Here is a 24,408-nt window from a genome sequence, read left to right on the forward strand (position 1 = left end):
TGGCTGGGGGCTGCCCAGCTTGGGCGGGCGGTAACTACACTAACTGACACTACACTAACACTACACTGACACCACCAGAACGACAACGATGGGCTGTGAAGTACCAGTTTTTACCTTGGGTGTCAATCATTTGAACCCACAACACTAATAGCGTGTCAAGGTTATGTTTTCAATTTTACCCCCCACCCCACTCTGGTCCCCACCTCCATCCACCTACCTTCACGCTTGATCAAAAGGTTTGACACGCGCTGTTGAGAGTGACGTGTGCAAAACCAGCATGAAATAATCGCGAGCGGCTCGTGTGCAAGCTGGGCGTTCCTAGCATTATTTGTAAAGTCACTGATCTGCTGAACTGTGCATTCACCACCAACAACACCCAGCAACGGAAAAATAACCTGTTGCTGATTCGGCAGTGCAGACTGTTCGCGTTGATTCGACTCGTTCCGTACGTCGACAAGCAAGACCATCAACTATGTCCAAGTGCCCGCAATGCAAGAAGGAAGTTTACTTCGGTGAGTTTTACTCACTTTTTTCCTTATTGACTCACTTGTGTAAACAAAGTGAGTCTATGTTTTTTTAACCCGGTGTTCGGTTGTCTGTGTGTGTGTGTGTGTGTGTGTGTGTGTGTGTCTGTGTGTCTGTGTGTCCGTGGTAAACTTTAACATTGACATTTTCTCTGCAAATACTTTGTCAGTTGACACCAAATTTGGCATAAAAATAGGAAAAATTCAGTACTTTCCAGTCATCTTGTTTAAAACAATAATGCACCTATGGGATGGGCACAAAAAAAAATTAAAAAATGAAGCCAAATTATATGCAAACTGCATTTACTGTTATATTTATAGTTTTGGTATTCTCTAAACTTGGCACTTTGATCTGATATTCTGACCCAACAACAAGAGGAGTCATTATTATCATTTTTTGTTCAAACAGGAACTTCTTTTGCTAAGCATGGAAGTTTTATTTATTTTGAAAACGTTTTGGTGCAGATAGTAAAAGAAAGGGAAATTACTCTGTAATTAATGCTAGGGGACTTAATTCATCACAAGTGAGTCTTGAAGGCCTTGCCTCTCTTGTTTCCTTATTCTAGCGTGCACGTGTGACATCTCACATCAGTCGACAGTTTGACTGTGTAAAATTCTTCTGTGTGACTGATTTGGCAGTGTCTGGCAACTGCATGGTTGTGTAGGCCCAGCAGGTGTGTCTGGAGCTGGTTGGCTTGTATGCCGTGACAACAGAACTGCTGCAGTCTGTTCTCAAGTCAGTTTGATAGGCTACGCACGTTCGATCGTCTCCGTTTCAATAGAGACTGAGATTTGTTGAACCACTTTTTCTGAAACGCACAAGCAGCTAGGCTACCCATAGAAATAAGAAACATATATTTTTTGAAAAGGTCACACACACACACACACACATTCACATGTGCATAAAGAACTGGTCGTTTCACATCTACATGTAAGTTGTTAGTGCAGTAATGTAATTCTAGCATTATTATGCAAATCAAACTCACGAACTATTGTTGTTGTTTTGTTTTTTTACATATTCTTGAATATCTTCGTCAGCATATTTTGCGCGCGTGCATGTTTTTGCGTCCTTATATTTGCGCCTGTCAATGCTGTGCAAGCAAAGATGGACCTTCAGGTTTTCATACATGCAGCTGATCAATCACTGCAGAGAGAATCGAGTGTGCCAAAAATACACAGTTCTCTCTCTCTCTCTCTCTCTCTCTCTCTCTCTCTCTCTCTCTCTCTCTCTTCTATCATAAGTTCACAGTATCTGTTTCTAATTATTGATCTATTTCAGTCTGTAGATGTTGTTTTTGTTAACAATGATCAAGGATTCACACGTAGAAAACTGGATGGGGTGTTAATTTACTTGGGCATCCGTGAGAAAGTTGAACAAGCGGGTTTTGTGCCAGTGAGAGAAGGGTGCGGCGACTGATGGCTCCTGTTGGTTTCTTCAGCTGTGTCAGTGCGCCAGTCCATATAAGGGGCTGAAAGATGGCTTGCGCTTTGACACACAGAGCGAGCCCAGCCCTCTGGCTGGCGCTACTGGGCTTCAATTCAATGGCCCAAGCACCTGTATGTAATCAGCGTATTTCGCGTTCAGTTCGGAGACATTTAATATCGTGTGTTGAGTGTGCATGCAAACACAAACGTGCGTGCGCGCGCGCGCGCGCGCGCACACACACACACACACACACACACACACACACACACACACACACACACACACACACACACACACAGCGACAATTATTTGCCCAGTTATTTACCTAATCAACCGACCAGCCAACACACACACACACACACACACACACACACACACACACACACACACACACACACACACACAGCGACAATTATTTGCCAAGTTATTTGCCTAATCAACCAACCAGCCAACCAACACACACACACACACACACACACACACACACACTGTTCTGTGGTGACAACCTCAATGTAGATCTGTATATATGGTGACTATCTACATAAACAAATCTAGTCCTACTGGGTTCATCACCGTCGAATTTAAAACGCACAATTCGCATGCGCCTATGATATTACTTTCGGGTCTTTTCTCTGTTTGAGAAAATAAAAAGGTTGGGGAGAATGTTTTCTGAATTTCTAAGTCCCATTTGAAAGGAGGGTAAAGAAGAGAGAGAGAGAGAAAAAAAAATGAATGGGTGGAAATGGGGTCCAATATAATACATGTATTCAACACCCACAAGTATATAATATGAATACTTTGTGCTTGTATGTGGTTGGACTGGTTGCTGGGTCTGTTTATAGCTATTTTTAACACTACGGTTCTTTAGCGTGGGGAACACTCGTTCAAATAGTCTTCGCCTGTGGTATGGGTTTACTGTTGACACGAGAGGGGGCAGTAAATAAGAAAGGTATTGAGGACAAATGTTATTGATAATTTTAAAGAACATTATTATTCTATGTCTACAACGCCTTCTTTCTAATTAACAGAATCCCGAATTCTGCGAGCAGTTTATCGTGAGTAGTACCGCGAACAGTGTCAGTGATACTACGAAGAGCGTCTACATGTAAGTCTCCCATTATCTTACATTGGTACTCAGCGCAGTTGTCCCAGATTATATCAGCATAGTCAAAGATTGGGACGATGAAGGATCTATGCATTGTTTCAAGAGCCCCTCTGGTCAGCTTGTACTTTACGAAGTTGATCAGTAAACTAGCCTTATCTGGTCACCCCACCTACAATTGCTTTGCAGAATGACCCTAGGTGCTGTAAATGCTTACCTGAAGCTATTTGACTCGCGAATTCCACCAACAGTTCAATATGGTGCTGAGTTATAGGGACTCGGTAAACCAGCATTTCATTGTGAAAAGGTACATTCATTTGCAATAAAGAGGTAACTGGGCATAAAAATACGAACACCAGATGATTCAATATATTGAGAAACAAACAGATATCCTGTTCATTAACATTCGGCTATGAAGTATGTTAAATACTAACTAAAATTATTGAGAATGCATGGGTCTGGGTTACCTCACTTTGCCTATAAAATGTTATTTGATCTGGATGCTCGTGGCGAAATAAACTGAGCTATTAATATACGTTGTACCTTGGGTTTGGTTATGTGTTGCTTAACCAAGGTATGTGGAAGAGACTGATGAGTTTTGGATGTTCAAAAAAAGGTTCTGTGTATATGGTAAGAATGGATTTAATGTTTACAGAACCTTTTGTACTCTACCCGGTGTCAAAATTTGTTTACTAACGAATCTAGAAAGACATTCAAAGCAAGCAATGACAAGATTTAGACTGAGCATTTATGAAATTGCAGAACATAGTTGCATTTATAGAGAGCAAAATGAGGCTGATTTCTTCTGTCCACTTTGTCAGATGGAGAAAGAAAATGAAGTGCACTTTGTTCTATCCTGCCCTGTGTTGTATGATTTAGGAATAAAGTATACACCACTAAATATTCTAGCGCCCTTCGTGTGTATACGCAAGCAGAAGACCAAATACGCGCATTAAAGATCCTGTAATCTATGTCAGCGTTCGGTGGGTTATGGAAACAAGAACATATACCAGCATGCACAACCCCGAAAACGGAGCGTGGCTGCCTACATGTCGACGTAAAAACGGTCATTCACGTAAAAGCCCACTCGTGTACATACGAGTGAACATGGGAGTTGCAGCCCACGAACGAAGAAGAATTTTAAATTCACATCTCAGTTTAGATTGTCGTTACTTATGGCACCTGCACACGAACAAACAGTTAGGAATCTTTCTTTTTTCTGTATAAATCGTTAAAGCTCCGACTTATTCTTACGTCATAGTATATTGGCTCCAAGCAGTTCTCCCAGTCTAAAAAATAATGCTCATTTACCCTGAAGTGACAACGCTGGCGATGATAGATTCATCTGTTTCACCACGACACCACACAATAGCCACATACCCTGCAGACTTTAGCTTTCACATGTTTAGGCCTTGGTATATGGTATACTCGTGCATTTGCTTTGAGTGGTTAGATGAGGCCTTGGTATATAGTATACTCGTGCACTTGCTTTTGAGTGGTTTGATGAAATCTTTGTATATCTGTGTGTGGGATGGAGATTGTGGGTGTGGGTGTGCGTGTATGTGTATGAGTGTGTGCTGTGTGTGGGTGTGCCCAATGTGTACAGGTTTCTTTCCTTTTCGCTTTTTTTCGCCAAACATGTTTATTAACGGTATTACTGATGGCACTTACTGTTGGTTGTTACAGCGGAGAAAGTTTCGTCTTTGGGCAAGGACTGGCATCTAGGTTGTCTGAAGTGTAAGAAATGCAGCAAAACTTTGACTCCAGACAGCCACGCAGAGGTGACTTGTGAAGGCTTACATGTGCTGGACGCTCATTTTTCCTTCTTTTTTATCATTTGTTTTCTTCGCCACTGTAAAAACCTGGACTTTTCAGTAAGACCATGTACACACACAGACACCTATTCCCAGACAAAGCACTGTCCCTCACCACACACACACACACACACTCTCTCTCTCTCTCTCTCTCACTCTCTCTCTCTCATAGTTACACACACACACACACACACACACACACACACACACACACACACACACACACACAAGCAAACACACCTACACACACGACTCACACACATTCATTCACTCATTTATTCACTCAAAAACACATACCAACACACACCAGTACCAACATGCGCAACAATCATCTCTTTTTTTTCTTAAATTGATCCTTAAACAGTTGCAAAAACAGAAAGAAGTGCAAGAAAGTGCCAGCGACACACAGCACTTCCCTTTATGATGATTGTTATTGAAATAATTTTGGTTTAGAATACATAGTTTTGAAATTTGGTAGAATATCATCTTGTGGGAAGTATGAAAGGTAGGCCTATCTGGTGACTGCACTTTGCAAAGAAGCATCAAACCAAAATCTGTCGCACCTACCCAAGTGCATGCACTAATGTTCAAAATAATGCCGCCAAACTTATTTTTAAGCCCGACACACAAGTCTCAGCATCGTGCACGTCTTTTTGTAGGATTGTATTTCTCTTTTTTGTCACAACATAATTCTCCGTGTGTGAAATTCGGGCTGCTCTCCCCAGGGAGACCGCGTCGCTACTCTGAGAGAGCCACCCATTGTTTGTATTTTTTGCCTGCGTGCATGTTTTTCCTATCCAAGTGGATTTTTCTACAGAATTTTGCCAGGAACAACCCTTTTGCTGCCGTGGGTTCTTTACGTGCGCTAAGTGCATGCTGCACACGGGACCTCGGTTTATCGTCTCATCCGAATGACTAGCGTCCAGACCACCACTCAAGGTCTAGCGGAGGGGGAGAAAATATTGGCGACTGAGTCGTGAATTGTGATTCGAACCAGCGAGCTCATATTCTCTCGCTTCCTGGGCGGACGCGTTACCTCCAGGCCATCACTCACACTGGCTTCCTGTTGAACAGAGAGAAATGTACAAGATCTCATGTCTCTCTCTTTTCGTGTGATTTCTGGAATTGTACGTCAGTATATTTCCAATATTTTCAGGAAGAATGTTCTGTTAAGGTCTCTCCTCTATCCCACTGAAGATAGGATCTTTCACTTTCCCATTTTTTTACAAACAGAAACACGACAGGGCTGTTCTTCAGCTGTATAAGACTGGAATTCACCGGTTTTTTTTTTTTTGTGTTTTTTTAGTCCATCACAGCCCCTCACTCACATATTTTTAAACGAAGTTAAAAAGGTATGTTTCAATCAGTCTCTGAATAATCAAGGCACTGCATCTTCTGCACTGTATTCTATGGGTCTACATCTATTTCTTTGATTCATGCATGCATGTATGTGCATGAGTGCGCACATCATTGTGTGTGTGTGTGTGTGTGTGTGTGTTGTTGTTGTTGTTGTTGTTGCTGTTGTTATACTTGTGACTGATGTGGAATAGTAGAGCACTTTGTGATGCTTGAAAGTGCTGTATAAATGTACTGTTATTATTTCATCATTTAAAAAAAAACTTTTATGACTGACTGTTACAGCATAATGGTGACCCCTACTGCCTCGATCCATGTTATTCTTCTGAATTTGGACCAGGAGGTTTGTACACTGAGCAGATACAGAGAGCTTGTCACATTTCTACTAGTAGCCAGATCAGCACAGTCAAATGCATGCTCATGTTTTCCAAACAAAATGAACCCACCCACTTGTTCGATGAACTGAATTTTTTTTTTTTAATAAAAAAAAAAGAAAAAAAAAGTTGACTCCCTTCTGATGTCCCCCCACCCCACCCCCCTCTCCATTCATACACACAAAAAACACTTGCCGATTTGGTTTGTATATATTCCGTTTATTGTCTAAAGATTTCAGCATTTCTCATTCATCAGTCCTGTCATCAGCAACAAAAATTTGTCCCGCTCAGTTTATCAAAAAGAAAATGACCCCGTAGACAGATATCAGACTGCAGAGTGAAAGAATGTTAACTTTCTTGACTTACAGCTGGTGTATTTTCTTTAATTAAAAAAAAAAAGAAAAAAGAAGTAAGATAATATTATATTATTGTCTCCCTCTTTGCCATTGCTGCACCGATTGCTTCACAAAACAAATTGGGACACTGAAGCACACAAACAAAAGTGATCTGATCTTTGTTTTTGTCGTTTCTTTGACGGCTTAGTCAAGCTGTCGTCCACTGATGCCATAGGATGAACTTCCCGCAGTACGGCTTTGTTCAGTTGTGTTAAGTCCACACGATGCAGACTGCTCCGTTTGGTTTTGGGACGATGACGACTGATTCCCAAGCACCAGCAGATGGGTTCCGTAACAGGGGAGGTGACTCCTTCTTCAATCATTCAGTCGATCTAACGCCTCACTCACTGAGCAGTCTCTTCGGGGGTGTGGGTTCCGATCCCACCCCTGCCGCCATGTAGTATCATGTAAAGGGACAAATGGAGCCCAGACGAAGTGCTTCTGTGCAAGCCACGTTTCTTCCGCCAAGCAGGGATCAGCCGGAGTTGTTCCCCCGCTCCCCTCCCACCCCCGTCCCCCGGCCATAGCTCGTTGTCCACACACTTAACACTACTTACACATGCATCATACAACAGATTCTTTATTGTATATTGTACTGAATGACTGATGGACATACCAACCCAATTGGTGAATGGATTGATTGACTGATAGTGGCATTTGTGTGTGTGTGTGTGTGTGTGTGTGTGTGTGTGTGTGTGTGTGTGTGTCAATACCAGGTTTTGGACATGGGGGAACAGAGAGTCACAAGTACTGAATCAGTGGATGTGCAGACATCAGGCAGGTTCCTGCCATGGTGTGGTCGACCGATATATCCTAGCGTCAGTGGCGAACATGGTCGGGACAGGAGGAGGAGATTTCCAGCACTGAGGGCTTTGTCCTCCACCCACATCTATGTTTGATTCACATTAGATGCTTTTTTGTAGCTGACTAGCAAACCACACAGTTCTCATGCTGGGGTAGAGTCGTGTTATTTTTTGCTTATAATTATAGGCTTAATTGTATTTACCCAACAAGTAAAAAGAAAGTGTATGTTCTGCATTAACTAAGTAACTTAGGACACACACACACACACACACACACACACACACACACACACACACACACACATCAGTTGTTGTTTTGTTGTTGTTGTTTTTTATGTTGATTTCCTAGAAACTCTAAAAGAAAAATATTTCATTCACTTTTTCTCGCTTGTAAACATCATTACTAGGAAAAGACTTGTTCATTTTGCATACCAGTGGGGTAAGGGTTCTTAATGCATCCATATATATATAGAGAGAGAGAGAGACAGAGAAAGAGAGAGAATCACCAATCATACGCTTGTGAAATGATGAAAAATTATGATGGAATAAAGATTTATTGATGGGTTGAACTAATTTACATCACATTTCCTATCTCAGAAACAATATATTGTGTCGATTCATTGTTTCCTTATCATTTCTTGAAATCATTTATGCTTATTATTTTTCTTCACACAGAAGAATCTGCTGATCAGGGTCTGTTTAGCCAAGCTATTGTTATAATTATATTTGTTATTTAAAGCTGGTATGGTATTACACACATTACAGTACATGAATGAGTTTGCTTGTGATATTACAATTGATATGGCATCACGTAACACTGTGTGAACCAGTCTCGCTTATCTTTCGATGTCTGTTTACAGCTGAGTGACCAAACAGCCCAAAAACTTTATGTGCAAAGTAAGTCAGAAAATTTATCATACAATGGGTACATTATGAGAGTTTGGCATTCTTGGCAAGTTCAAAAAATTGTTTAAAAGAGAAAAAAAAAAAAAGAAGAAACAAGAGAGGCAAGGCCTTCAAGACTCACTTGTGATAAATTACGTCCCCTAGCATTAATTACAGAGTAATTTCCCTTTTTTACTATCTGCACCAAAACGTTTGCAAAATAAATAAAAATTCCATGCTTAGCAAAAGAAGTTTCTGTTTGAACAAAAAATGATAATAATGACTCCTCTAGTTGTTGGGTCAGAATAAGAGGTCAAAGTGCCAAGTTTAGAGAATACAAAAAATATGAATATAACAGTAAATGCAATTTGCATATAATTAGGCTTCTTTTTTTTATTTTTTTGTGCCCATCCCAGAGGTGCAATATTGTTTTAAACAAGATAACTGGAAAGAACTGAATTTTTTCCTATTTTTATGCCAAATTTGGTGTCAACTGACAAAGTATTTGCAGAGAAAATGTCAATGTTAAAGTTTACCACGGACACACAGACACACGGACACACCCACCCACACCCACACACACACAACCGAACACCGGGTTAAAACATAGACTCACTTTGTTTACACAAGTGAGTCCAAAAAAGCAGCTGTGTTGTCGAATATAATTTTTACCACATTGACAAACACTGAAATTTTCAGGTTGCACATTGCCATTCTATTTTTGTTTGTTTGTTTTGTTTTACACAATTCTTTGTTATCTACAGAGTGTTGCACTTGTTACGATTTTCATATCCATATAATATTACTGTAAATGTGCTCAAGTTGTGCAGACATTCCTTTACTTGTTTATCAGTTTGTTTACATTAAACCTCATACCAGATTACCTCTTATAATGGTGATTCCACAATACACACTGGAACAAAGTCAGTGCCTTGACCTGGCTGACATTACAATTTGATTTGTTGACAAAAAACGGATTTCAGTTATCTAATTGTTTCCACTTTGTTTTGGAAGGGATCTGCTCTGACTGTTTACAAAAAAAGCGCAACATTTTATTCTGTCCAGTTCTTGATCTTCAGTGGAAAGCAAACAAAATTAGATCTGTTGTCAAAACAGATTGTCAGCACATAATATCTTATGAGAAGGGATTCATGTTGGATGTGTATACAAAAATAGTAAATAATACTCTTGTTTTATGTGGAAAAAGTCCGAAACATAATAACGAGCAAAACATAATAATGAACACACAAATGAAAAAAAACCTGATAATAATTATGTTTTGAATAAACACCAGCATATATCAAAATAAAAAATGCGAAATGAAAAGTGTTACTGCATTTCTACCTTCAAAATGGAATATTCTTGTCCATTGTTTTTATATTTTGATGGGCATTGAAGCGAACCATTTTCATGACTTAAAAAAATAACATCAAATAAATAATATCCTGTGCAATATAGATAGGGTTTCAACAGAGGATAAAGAATGCTGGTTTGAAAAATGTTAATGCTGCTTTTTGTTTGGTGGAAAAGTTTAATGTTGTTATTTTTTGTTTGCAGCCTATGGGCGAATTCAAGTTTCTAAGCTCTCTTACTGATGCATTTCAAGTTTTGTTTACAGTTTATGTCGCAATAGGTGCTGTGCAGGGCTTTAAAAGCTCGAGATCTTTGCTTATGATCTGTATTTCAGTTCTGAAAAAATAAAGTTGTTCTCTTTCCGGCAAATGTTTTTGTCTGTTTGTCTATCTTTCTGTCGTTCTCTCTCCTTTCTCTCTTTTCTCTTCAAGCACACAATGGTTCATACTGGCATTCAGTATTACATACCCTTGCACTTTGGTCATAACATACGCACAATTTTACACACAGACCTGCACGCTCACCTCCCCCCCTCTCCCCAACCCCCCACACCCGCCTCTTCCCTCCACACACACTCACCCACCCATTCACACACACACACACACACTGGAACGTACGTGTAAACTACCTTGTAAACACCCAGTATATTGTACATGCCCACCCCCACACCCTCAGTTTGGGTTAAAAACTGCATTGGTTAAAATACCTTGTTAACGCCCCCCCACCCCCCACACCCTCTTTGGAAAAAAAGAAAAGAAAAAAAAAAGAAAATTGTCATAAGTGTATGACAATTCAGTTTTCTTTTTGTCATAGTTGTGCTGCTTTAGAAAGCAGTGCAGATAATATATAGAGACAAGGAATTTGAATGTCTGCATGAGATGTGGAAGTGTGTGATTGATAAAGCAAGTGAGAGCATGACGTTACTCCATGGTGCGTTTGTTTCAGTGTTTAGATTATCACAGAATCACAGAGGTAGATAGGTAGGTAGGCCTCCTTCGGTCATGGCTGACCATGGATAGAGTATATCCGACCTAATGTATAATTGGGCTGTCTGCTTGGACCAAGCAGCGTCGCCTGTGACTGTAGAGACCGATGCCAGAGAGAAAGTCTCTGTCGCAGCGATCACATGTGTAAGCTGATGCTGGTCTGTCGGCTGCCGTTCCTTTTCTGTCAGCTCGCTTTTCTGCTGCAGCAGCTGACAGTTTGTCCTCACCAATCCGTAGCTGATTCTTGAGAGTGCTTTTCCATCCGTTGTGGTCATCTGCAAGGCCCTCCCAGGACTCAGTGTTGATCTCAAGTGCTTTCATGTCACGTTTGCAAACGTCTTTGTATCTCAGCTGTGGGCGGCCGATGCTTCTCTGCCCCGTGGCGAGCTCTCCATAAAGGATGTCTTTCGGGATGCGACCATCTTCCATGCGGCGAACGTGGCCCAGCCAGCGCAGCCGACGCTGTCTCAGCATGGTATACATGGTCGGGAGGCCAGCGCGAGTCAGGACTTCGGTGTTTGTCACCTTGTCTTGCCAGGAGATGCCGAGTATGCGCCGTAGGCTTCTCAGGTGGAAGGTATTGAGCCTTTTCTCCTGACGAGCGTGTGTAGTCCACGCTTCACTGCCATACAGCAAGGTGCTGAGGACGCAGGCGTTGTATACAGCCATCCTTGTCTTCGTAGTCAGCTTGGGATTTGTCCACACTCTTTGTGTGAGGCGAGCTAGCGTTGTGGCTGCCTTCCCGATCCTCTTGTCCATCTCGGTGTCAAGGGAGAGGTTGTCGGTGATGGTGGACCCAAGGTAAGTGAATTGATGGATGGCTTCAAGCTCGTAGTCATCAATGGTGATGGCTGGTGGAGATGGCGTGTCTTGGACTAGGACATTTGTCTTCTTTAGACTGATGGTCAGACCGAAATCTTTGCAGGCCTGGGAGAAGCAGTCAATAGTCGTTCTGAGCCGCCGCTACCTGGTTCGATCATGTTCAGCAGGCTGTTCCTGACTGCAAAGCCTACTCCGTACTCTCTTGGGGCATCAGAGTTCTTTCCTTGCCAGAAGAAGGTGTAGTCCCTCTCCTTTAGTGTTCCTAAGTCAACCAGCCGTGTTTCCTGCAGAGTGGCAATGTCCACATTTAGTCTCTTCAGCTCGCTGTTTATGACGGCCGTCTTTCTGGCGTCGCTGATGTCTTGTGGATCTTGGGAGAGCCCACGCACCATTGTCCGGACATTCCAACAGGCCAGTTTCATTGTTGATCCGTTTCTTGAAGTTTTCTTTTTGCCTGGTGCGGAAATTAACGACCTGCTTGTCGGATATTCTCCTAATCTTCATTCACCCATAGAAGATGGCAAGTCTTGGCGGGACAGCACCTAACTGGCTGGGGGCTGCCCAGCTTGGGCGGGCGGTAACTGTCCAGTGGGACGCGAGGGTCCCTCCCACCGTCAGAAGCAACCCCTGGCGTCGGCTCTACGCCAATTGAGCGCTAACTTATAACCGGTAACTGTTGCTTCACGTGTTGTTCCGACGCTAGTGCTAGTAGCGAAGCTGGGGTGTCCTCTCCAGGTTTTAGGTGCAAGGTGTTTGTGGATGGATGGACGGATATAAGCCTGGGCAATGTAATATGGAAGACAGGCTGTTGCCCATGCAGCTTGTCCCCCCTCTCCACCTCGCTGACAGATCCAAAGGAACAGTAAGGCTGTTACGTTTTGGTGCCAACGCGGCCGCAGGAGCTGCCGGAAAGTGACAAAGTTTGCCATCCAACCGCCCTAGGGGCCCCACACCGGATTTTCTGTCAGGGTTTACTCCCTTAGCTAGGTGGCCGCAGGTAGTTTTCCAGAGGTGGCGCCCTTTGATGGGTCATTTAATTCCACCAGGGTGTCTAGCCACCCTCCTCACCATCCTCTTGAGAGGACTGAAAGAAAATATGCGGCACTGCACACACAAAAAAATCATGTTACATCCTCGTAACATGTTAGTGCCGTGTTTAATTTTGCCGGCGGCTATACTATGATTTGTTTATTTTGCAAAGTCAGCAAGTAATTTGGACACATGACAGCCATATGACGGCATATCAAGCACCCCGGCCGGCTGCCCGCTCATATTTCACCGATGCACCCAGTGCTCAAATTAGCTGCACGTGATGGTAAACATTCAGCTTTTTTAAACCTTGTGTTAAAAATACTCCGTTTTATCTCTTGTTTTGCAAGTTACTGAAAAATATAAATCGTTAACTGAAACCTGAACGAGTACCGTGTGTTCTTTAATTGGTGAAATCTTATTCATGTATATTTTGTCAGTGTCGTAGATTCTATTTTAATCAAGTTCAATTCAATTCAATTCAATTCAAAATACTTTATTATCTGCTTCAACCAAAAACAGAAAATTTTCTTTAGGCTCACTTAAAATAAAATGCCCGTCAGCAAAAAAACAAACTGACACACCCTTCACTTATCACCATGCACACATCAATTATTATGTAAAAAGAAAACAAAACAAAACAAACAAACAAAAACAACAACAAAACAACAACAACAGCAAAAAACATGTGGGTAAGATACTATTACAGAGTGTAACAACTGTGTGTGTGTGTGTGTGTGTTGCGTGTGTGCCCGCTTGCGCGCATGCATCGTTTTGTGTGTACGTTTCAATCATTATAAAAAGGAGAATATTCAGTAAGATAATAATAACATTTAAAAAGACAAATGCTCATCAACAGATAAAACCGAAAAAACAAATGAGCAACTGGCACACCCTTCCTTGATCACAGCATACATATTAACTATCATGTTAAAAGAAAACATTTAGGTAAGAAAACAAAAAAATTACATTTTAAGATAAAGTGAAACATTTCAATGATATAATAAGAAAATATTCAGTAAGATAATTATACCATTTAAGAACATGAAATCACAGTTGAAAGGTCAACCGCCACCAAGACAAAAAGCATGTAAAACTCCTTTCCCGCCCCTCTGCTGCAAAAACAATAACTGAGCACGCGCTCATACACACACGCGCGCGCGCGCACGCACACACACACACACACACGCTCGCGCGCACCCACACACTTCTCCCCTCCCCCCTCCCCTCACTTCTTTCTTCACACGCATGCATGCACACATATGGGAAGAAAGACAACTGTCATCACAACAATAAACAAATCACAGGCAATGGAATAAAAACATTATTTGAGCGAATCATTTATCACAGCAACAGCAGAGGGGACAAATGATTTTTTCTACACATTCTTCTTTGCAAGAGGGACTTTACATCGTCTGCCAGAAGGGAGTTTCTGAAAGACAGAGTTAAGTGGATGAGTGGAATCATTGGAGTGCTTTTCTGCTGAGTGTGGACTGGTATAGGGCGTTCAGTTGTTGCTGGGGCTTGGTTATGATTTTGCTGGCCAGGTTTACAACTCGTCCTAATTTTGTCTTTAACTTCACAGTCAGATTGCCAAACCAGGCCACAATACTGTAAGCCATGACACTTTCTATCAGACTTCTGTACACCAGCTCAAGTATGTGTGGACTAACATTAAAACTTCTTAATTTTCGCAGTAAAAAGAGTCTCTGGTGAGCTTTCTTGGCAGTGGCATCAACATGTTCACTGAATGTGAGACTGTGATCAACTATAGTCCCTAGATATTTAAAACTGTCCACTATTTCCACTTGTTTCTGATCTATTATGACTGGATTTTGTGTGTGTGTGTGTCCCTTTCACTGCCTAAAATAAGTTCTTTTGTTTTCTCCACGTTCAGTTCGAGAAAGTTATCCTTTAAGAAAGAGTTTATGACTCTAATTTCTAAAAAATACTGTGAAATTGAAAACTCGTCTTTTAAAAGACCTACTAAAGCCATGTCGTCAGCATATTTTACAAGACTGAGAAAAAGTTCTGAGCACCTGATGTCGTTAATGTAGAGGGAGAAAAGCAAAGGGGATAAAACACAGCCCTGCGGAACTCCAGTATTCACAGTAATAACTTCAGATAATATGGGCCAGCCAGAACTGACATTCAGACAAACACGCTGTGGCCGATCGCATAAAAACTGTCGTATCCATCAAATAAGGTCAGATGTTACATCTAGGTCTATAAGTTTCCTCACTAAAATATGATGTTGAATAGTATTAAAAGCAGCGGACAGATCCATAAAAAGTACCCTAACAGATGTTCCAGATTTGTCCAAATGACGTGCGATTAGATCAATTAAAGAAATTGTTGCATCATCAACACCTCGTCTGGCCCTGTACGCAAACTGTAATGGATCCATGTAATCAGCTATACATTTCGATAAGTGTCCACAGACAACTCTTTCCATACATTTGGCAATGACAGATGTGAGAGCCACTGGGCGGAAATCTTTCATTTGGACAGCACCAGAAAACTTTGGCAATGGAACAATAGTTGTCATCTTCCATCAGGGGGGCATGAAATGATTATCTAAAAGAAATTGAAAAACACGTGTAAAAACTGGACCAAGCTGGTCTGCACAAACTTTCAACCCGCGACCTGACAGGCTGTCTGGTCCGGGCGCTTTGTTTGGGTTGACACGTGAAAAACACTTCGTCACCTCAGCTGTGTCCAGTTCCAGAGGGCAAGAGACAAGTGACTGACATAGATCATCACACTCTGCACGGAAATCATGCCTGTCAAACCTTGCATAAAACCTGTTCATGTCATTGGCAAAGCCAAAGGGGTCATCAGACAACAGAGCTTTGGTTCCAAGTTAAGGTGCTCAAAATTAATTTGCATCAGTTCCCAATTTGTGTACAGAGTGGATTTCACCCGGACATTAAGACTGAATAGCATTTCGGTTGCCATGCCCACGGTTCTTTTTTCAGTGCGCCACGTGCGTGCTGCACATGGGGCCTCAGTTTATCGTCTCCTCTTCCTCTTCTTCTTCGTTGTTAAGGGCCCACAATCATACGGGTTGAATATTCTGGCACCAGTCATCCAGACAGACTATAGATAGATAGTATGATTTTGCAGTCGGTCAAACTTGGGAGAAAGGGCGAGAGCAAGCATCGAACCCAGACACAAATGGCGGACAAACGTCTCAGCCATTCTTATCTCTTCTTGCAAGCCACTGCACAGCCGCGTATCACGCAGATACGTACTTTCCCTCTCACTCACTTTGTTCATCCACACTGACAACACCAACAGTGGATTCGTTGTCTTTGCAGAGGTCAAGGAAAAATTGACTCTGCGATGCCACGTGGAATACTTTGACGGCGTCCAGAGGCGTAGTCTTGCCCAACCAAAATGCACCGTTTCATTCATTGCGGTTCACGTTGATACGCGTGGTTCCGGTGGAGAAAACAAGGTTTTCATCGTGGAATTCCGAAAGTTTAAACGAAAAGTTTGCTCAAGAACAGGCTTGTACATCATGATAGTCTGTGGAGCTATTGTTTTGCTGCTTGTGCAGAGTGTTGCATTTGCAGACAAATCCAAAGGACCCAAAGTGACGGACAAGGTGAGCGTTTTATTTCACTTCCTTCTGCAAAGCATCCGCTGCCATGCCTCCAGCGATGAGAGGTGAATGATAACTACAACATGGGACAACCTTACGTGCAGTTGTCCGTAGTTGTCGTTGTAAAGGTCTGGAAGTAGTCTAACAGCAATAATTGTAACCACCCCGATCCCTCTGCGCACCCACAGAGTCTGTTTCACCATGTCACACTACGATATATGAACTAATGAAGAGAGGTGTGTGGTTTCCTGGCAACTTTGGATGGAAACCATCAGTACAGTAGTAGGAGGGAGTAACGAGAAGGTAAGAGAAGCTTTCCGGGAGTTTTCACTCAGCAAAACTTAGTTTCAAAGTAATTATGGGATAAATTTTACCCAACTGTTTGACAGACTCATTGCATACATTCGTTTTCGGCTTCACTGTCCACAAGTGTTTGATAACTTGGCTTGACTTGCGCGACTTTTGAGGCGCCCTTTCAAGGGGCCTGTTCGTCATGAGCTGCGAGTAAGACTATAATTATACATAGCAGAGGAAGCATATTGAGCTGAGCAAAAACAAAAGTGCCAATCTACCATTCTTGACACTCTTGTGAGAACAAGGTAGGCAGGTTTTTTCCAGTGACACTGACAATTGGGGCTGGACATTCACTTGTTTTCCCACTTGCCCAGTCAGGCAGCTCACTGGAAAATTCACTTGTCCAGATGGTTCTTGCACTTGCCCTACTTTCAGAAACTTCTGTGCATCATAATGCACACGCTTGCACGCACAACACACACATGTATACATGCACAAACGAATGTTTGTTTTATTTGCATTTAACAAAAGATAAATGTTGTTTTGAACACGGAAAACAATTTTCTCTCTCCCTTGACGAAACACTGTCTTTGGTTTGTTATTGACTGTCAGAAAGCCACAGAAATTCTTTCATTTTCAGCCATTCAAGCTGAAAACTGCATTTTCTTTCCTATTCGTAGACAGTCTTCTGCTGTTTGCTACATTTCAGATTTGTCTCTTCATCCACTGAGGTCGATTCTCTTTAGAAAGTGGATTGACAGTAACATCCGTAACACCATGATTTTGAGTTGTGTAGTGCAATGGGAAGAAGACGATCAATGTTGTAAGAAAATTTGCCATTGGTTCTCCCAAGATAGCAGCCAATGGCAAATCACCTTTATGAGCTGCACATTATATCTCTCTCTTCGCTGACCACCTATGACCTAGAAGCATCATCTGCTAGATGAAGAGGGTATCTGACGATGATTATTGGGAAAGCAACTGATGTTTTTGAAAACAGAAAATGTTTTTCTTGAAAAATACAAGGACATTACTTGCCTGAGATAATGATCAACTTACCCCGGGCAGTCTGGCAACAGTTAATGTTGAGCGCTGATTGTTAGTTGAATCTATTTTTGAAGGAATTGATAGAGAGTGCTGCTACTAAGTGATCTGGCACGTTGTGCTAGAAAGAAACAACTCTGTTTGAGAAGAAGTTTCCTCTAACACTGAGTCTGTGTCAGGTGGGTTGTTTTTTTATGTTTGTTTGTTTTTTTAATTGTGTCCCCACGCAAACTCAAATTTTGGCAGTTTCATGTCGTGATACCTGTGGAGGTATTTATACACCCCAATCATATTCCCTATACATTGCCATTGTTTCAGTCATGGCAATCTCAGGATCTTCAATCTTTCCTGGTAGGTTTTGTTCCTCAGAGATAACTGCTTTGTCACTGAGCACTGCACATCTTCAAATTCACTGCACAGTGTTTTCTTCTGAGGCTGCCAAACGCTGTTGACTATACTTCAGCAGTGGACAAACAAGGGCCTTATACAACTGAACAAAAGTCTGTTGAGACCAGTAATCAGAGGATTGGCATATTATGCTGACAGTTCTGTTTGCTTTGGCTTTGATTGTGTTGCCTGTTTCCTGAAGGACAAACCGCTGTCAATCAGCACTCCAAGATTCCTCTCTACCCTACTTTCTGCCAGGGTCAGCTGTGACTCACTTCATCTTTGTCAGTGATTTTCATGTCATATCTTACCTCAGATTTTGTCCCTCCCAGTTTGAAGACGCAGCACTTCTGTGGATTAAATCTAAGCTGTTATTTGTTCGTCCAGTTCTATAGTTGATCCAAGTCATCCTAGTGTAAGTCTTCAGGGCCATGGTCAGCATCAGTCCTGGCATAGAGTTTTGTGTCATCTGGGAATTGTTTTTCACATGTCCAAGTAGATTGTTGATAAAGATGACTTAAACTATGATAAATAAAGGATGGGACCAAGAACACTGCTGGTATTCTGCTGGTCACATCTGTTTGTGTTGAATAAGTGCCATAGTTAGTTCACTCTCAGTTATCAGTGGCAAATTAATTTGTTGTTTATTTTGAAAACTTAATTCATCAAATTGACATAATGTCATCTATTGATCTAAACATGCATTTTGTCAAAAATGATGGAAGCACTGCAAAAATAATCAGTTGAACTTGAAGAGTTTCAGTGTTCATAAAATGAGAATAGTTTACCGAGTAAGTGAAATATTCAGAGCAAATCATCTGCCCATGAGAACAGGAACATATTATTTTATGTGTTTCTGTTGGTTCCCATGCTGTTATTATGTCTTTAAACTTTATTTCTAACCTGTCTCTTCCAATTTTTCTCTATCAGTGGTTAAAAGTTTTAATTTTTGTGGGTTTCCCTTAATTTCATTATTGAATTGCCCTATAGTTTTGCTAGTTATGCTATACTTACATATCATAAAATAGTATTGCACTCTTTTCTTCCTTTGAACATGAAGATAATGAGTCTGTTAAAAGTGGTCTGTGTGTGTGTGTGTGTGTGTGTGTGTGTGTGTGTGTGTGTGTGTGTAAATGTGCTTGCATGTTTTCATGATTTTGAATGAAAGACTTAATTAGTGGAAGGATGTCTCTTACGTTTCCATTTCAAAGTTTCACGCATTGATGACTTGATCAAGCGAATGTATGCTAAAACAGTTCAGTTGTTACTGAAGATGAGATCTAACATTATAGATATTATCTCATTTTTATACAAATGTCTGTTACAGGTATACTTTGACATCACCATTGGGGGAGAGGATGCAGGCCGCATCGTCATTGGCCTGTTTGGCAAAACAGTACCAAAGACTGCCAAGAACTTCAAAACATTGGCTATTGGGAGTGAGGTTTGTAATGTATTAACGTCACTCCAGCCAGTCTAGGGGATTTTGGTTCAATTTTACAGATGGACGCCACAAATGAACTAAATCACACACACAAGTTTCTTCAAATATGCGCACCAACAAACATTATTGATACAGTCATAATTATGAAATTTATACTGTAAGATACACACATCCTCAAAACACACAATGACACATACAAAGATACATTACCATTATCATTGATACAGGTATTTTTGACAACATGTGATGAGCGTTATTTTGCAATTGTTATAAATGAAATGATGAGTTCTGAAATAGTATTAAAAAGTAATAGTATGGTGATTAATCATAAACTGATTGTTAGGCAGGTATTGGTCATCATACTGTAGCATTTCCTTTATGTTGATTGTGTCACATGTGAAGATACCTTAGCAAAGTGTCATAAGTTCTTTGCTAGGGGTAATGATACTGTGTCACTTGTTCAAGATTACATTGCATGTGTTCCTTATAATTTATGAATTGATGTATGTGTTTTCATTTTTTCTTCTTTTTTTTAAAGCATTATTTAAACAGCTTACATTAGTAGCAAGTTGTGGACAGTTGATCTTGAAAATTAAATGACAGTGAAATGAGTAACAATAAACTTAAGGAATTTGGAGATAGCTGATTTCAGAAATAAAAGAAATGTGAAAAAAATAATGATCAATAAACGAATGATCGGGGGGGGGGGGGGGGGGGGGGGTTCTAAATTAGTAAAGAGATTAGTCAGGTTGATATTCATTAGAAAAATAAGAATAATTTTTGAAAAAATCATGATTATGAATGCCGTAAAATGTGTGTGGCTTTCAGGAAAAGGATGGTGTCAAGCTGACATATAAAGGCAGCAAATTCCATAGAGTGATCAGGGACTTCATGATCCAGGGAGGAGACTTTACTCGGGGCGATGGAACAGGAGGTAATCCATGTGTGGCTGGTTTTTCTTTTGTGTCTATGGATGCAAAGCTGTGTTTAATTTCTTATTGTTGTCATTGACTTTCAAAATATCTCACTTCTTCTATTCCTAACAAAGCTTTATGTGTTACTTATTTGGTGAGACGTTTGCTGCATTACACAGACTTTAACAGATCTATACGAATCTGATGAGGGCATTGCTTCAGCTGCCTTCTGCTTATTTGATCCAAACTGTTCCACTTTAAAACATTACTGACCGAGTGTACTATCTGTACAGTTGAAGTGTGAAGGATTTGCTAAATTGAACTCATGGTGATAATCACAGAAATTCTTTCCGTGCTTCATGGCAGTTATGCATTTATGGGTTATATCTGCACACATACATAATTTACATGCACATACACAAAGAATTTTCATTGATTTTGTTCATAACAGGTCGTAGCATTTATGGAGAGAAGTTTGCTGATGAGAACTTCAAGCTGAAGCACTATGGACCTGGCTGGCTGTCGATGGCCAATGCTGGAAAGGACACTAATGGATCCCAGTTCTTCATCACCACTAAAACAACAGAATGGCTGGATGGACGGCATGTGGTCTTTGGAGTAGTTCTGGAAGGCATGGTAAGGAATTTAGTATAATCAGTGTTATCAGACATGTTTGTCATTCGCTGATTGTCTCCTTTTTGGAAACAAGCAAACAAACAAAAACAAACAAAAAAATCAACAAACAAATCCATAACACTTTATACGAACTGTGGCATAGTTAGGTTTCTGTTCCTGTTCCTGTCTTTGAGAAAGTATTTGAAGGTATTGTGACACATTTGTCATATATATATATATATAGAGAGAGAGAGAGAGAGAGAAAATCTGTACAACATCAGAACTGAATTGTGAATCATTATGGAAAATTCCTTCTCTAACCACTCTTTTGTCGGTATTCAACAGTTAATCCAATTATTACACTTACATGATGTGAAAGGTTACCTCAGCTAGTAAACATACGATTTTTTAAATATTTTTTTTGTGTGTGTGTGGTTGAAACTATCCTTTACACATATAGAACGAGGAAGGTATTTTTGTTTAAAAAAAAAGAAAAGAAAAAAGGATGATAAAGAAAAAGAAAACAAACTTAATAATAAAGGATATTTGTCCTGCATGCAGAGGCTGCAACTCGCACAGGTCACATGTATTTTGTGGGCTGCAACTCCCATGTTCACTCTTGTACACATGAGTGGGTATTTACATTTATGACCGTTTTTACCCTCACCATGTGGGCAGTCATGCTCTGTTTTCAGGAAGGTGGAGAAGAGGGTGGGTATGCATGCTGGGTATGTTCTTGTTACCATATCCCACCTAACACTGACATGAATTACGGGATCTTTAACATGCGTATTTGATCTTCTGCATGCACATACACAAAAGGGGCTCAGGCACTTGCAGGTCTGCACATCTGTTGACCTGTGAGATGAGAAAAATCTCCACCCTTTTACCCACCAGGCGTCCGGACAGGGAATTGAACCAGGGACCCTCAGATGGAAAGTCCAGTGCTTTAGCCACTCAGCTGTTGTGTCCGTCACTTCATTCTGATGAAATGGTTTATGGCAGTTTTCAACTCCTGTGTAGGCAGCCGTTCTGTGTTATCTAGGGCGGTGCATGCTGGCTGTTGTCATATAATTGCGACCCACTGAAGTCAGAGTGTATGAGTGTGTTAGAACTTAGAGAAAGAAAGATTTACTTTTGTCTTGCAAATATTTATTCACGTATAACATTGTTTAGTAGTTTGAAGGGTTTCTAAACTAAAAGGTCATATTAATTCAGAGTTTGATTATGTTCTGGGCCATAATAAGCTGATTAAAATTCCCCAAATTATGCAGCTGAGAGTAAATCTATTCTTAGAAAGTATGGTATGAGCTGCTTTAGTCATGAACAATGAGTGATAAAGGCTTTAACTCAGAATTGTATGTGGCAGAGTATCAGTCATCGTTAAATGTTGAGACAGTCATCTTAGACTACTTTGCTCATGGAGCATTTTATGTGTTGCAGAAAGTTGTGCGAAAGATTGAAAAGACGCAGACTGGAGAACGCGACAAGCCAGTGAAGGATGTTGTCATTGCCAGCTGTGGGGAATTGCCTGTAGAGGAACCCTTTTCCGTCTCCAAACAGGGTGTCCCAGACAATGCCTAAAAATCCATATCCATTCTCTGTTGTTTGTGCATGTCATCAACTGTTGTTACGTGAACATGGATGATGATTCTTCTGGGGATATGAGCTTTTTTCTCTCTTTTTTTGTTAAAAAAAAAAAAACATACAAAATTTCAGTTGGCTTGTTTTCTTTTTTCTTTTTTTAAATTATAGAAAAAATAATGTTGGTTGTTAGTGGTAGGAAGTTTTTTTATATTTGGTTTTCAGGTGGATTCATCAGTTTAATTCACATAAAAAAAATTAATGTTGTTCAATCGTGTAGAATATGCACAATGTTTAGTTGTATGTATGTATTTATCGGGCAGAATATCAGAAATGTTGTGAGTGTTTTGTTATTGTGAGTGAATATGGGACTGATGGAGGTCTGTTTGTTGTCATTACATCATGTTTCATGTGCCAGTGATGATAATGATTTTTTCTGTATTTTTGAAATTTTGCACATATTTCATTGTGGGTTGTTTTTTGTTGTGTTTTTTTTACATCATATACATTTTACAACCCAATGATGTATCTGTAGTGAGAGATATTTTATAATTATTCTTCATGTAAAGTATACACTTTGCAAGTCTTTCTCATTTATCATGAAAATGATTAAGCACTTAAAAAATGAAATCTACATTATAATCTGTTTGGGAAGAAAACAAATTTTTGAAGTCTGTTATATATGTCTTCACAACCTGTTTCACTGTGGAATAGCCAAATGGGAAAGAAATGGTGTTGTCATCTCTGATTACTATTTTGATTTTCTACCAAATTTCTTGAAAAGTTCAAATAGAAAAATCAGTGTTAAGCAAATAGTCACTTTGTTGGCTAATACGAATTAGAAACGAAGGTCACAGGGTGTTATTTAGTGTTTGGTGAGAAAACTGATACAGCAGTTTTTGTTGTTGTTGTTTTTCTAATAAACTGTCATTCATCTTAAAAACATGTGTTTGTTCATACCTACGTTGTGTCTGTGTACCTCTCTGTGCCTGTCTATCTCTCTCTCTCTCTCTCTCTCTCTCTCTCTCTCTCTCTCTCTCTCGCACGTACAGTGTTACTGTTATACTTTATAATCATGATTTATAGTTTTCACAAATATGTGGATGTGGTGAAAAAATCATTCAAGAAAGCAACTACACTACAATATAATGCATTTTGATAATCAGAATGGAAGTTATGTGCATCCAAAGGCACGATACTTGTACAACACACTCCCCCAGCCCACAGCAAAGTCACACACACACAGCACACTCCACAAGCCCACAGCTAACTTACACACACACATGCACATATCAATGGCTCATCCAAAATGTCAAAAAGTAAAATTATGCTGAATGGACACATGAAAATGATATAACACAGAAGGTTCCGTAAGTTAGGCAGTAAGGTAAACTGGACAAACTGACGATGCATGTCAGTACAGTTACCCAAGGAGGGATTACTGCGTTCAGACAAATCCATGTACGCTACACCTCATCAGTTAAGCAAGGTGCCTGACCAGCAGCATAACCCAACGTGCTTAGTCAGGCCTTGAAGAGAAAAAAAAAAGAAAAAAGGCATATACAAATCAATGGATACATCATTAAACTATTATAATGAATGAATAAACGAATAACATAAAGAAAGTAAGCAGACTGATAGTGAAATAAA

General features: G+C 40.5%; 2 protein-coding genes across 3 annotated transcripts; both read left to right on the forward strand.

Annotated features, from left to right (window-relative positions):
- Positions 1-314: 314 nt before the first annotated feature.
- LOC143282494 (cysteine-rich protein 1-like) lies at positions 315-8,571 on the forward strand. 2 transcript variants are annotated; one of them, XM_076588156.1, is made up of 4 exons: positions 315-512; positions 4,739-4,833; positions 6,508-6,565; positions 7,708-8,571. In XM_076588156.1, exons 1-4 carry the CDS (start codon positions 473-475, stop codon positions 7,743-7,745), a joined length of 231 nt encoding a protein of 76 aa, XP_076444271.1. In that variant the 5' UTR covers positions 315-472; the 3' UTR covers positions 7,746-8,571. The 2 variants fall into 2 exon arrangements, 1 of the variants encoding a protein (XP_076444271.1); XR_013055263.1 differs by lacking the exon at positions 4,739-4,833.
- A 7,704-nt stretch (positions 8,572-16,275) lies between these two features.
- LOC143282102 (peptidyl-prolyl cis-trans isomerase B-like) lies at positions 16,276-23,701 on the forward strand. Its single transcript, XM_076587601.1, has 5 exons — positions 16,276-16,479; positions 19,529-19,645; positions 20,474-20,579; positions 21,011-21,195; positions 22,618-23,701. Exons 1-5 carry the CDS (start codon positions 16,393-16,395, stop codon positions 22,756-22,758), a joined length of 636 nt encoding a protein of 211 aa, XP_076443716.1. The 5' UTR covers positions 16,276-16,392; the 3' UTR covers positions 22,759-23,701.
- Positions 23,702-24,408: the final 707 nt, after the last annotated feature.

The sequence above is a fragment of the Babylonia areolata genome, chromosome 5 (assembly GCF_041734735.1).
Source record: "Babylonia areolata isolate BAREFJ2019XMU chromosome 5, ASM4173473v1, whole genome shotgun sequence".
In the NCBI taxonomy this organism is placed as follows: Eukaryota; Metazoa; Mollusca; class Gastropoda; order Neogastropoda; family Buccinidae; genus Babylonia; species Babylonia areolata.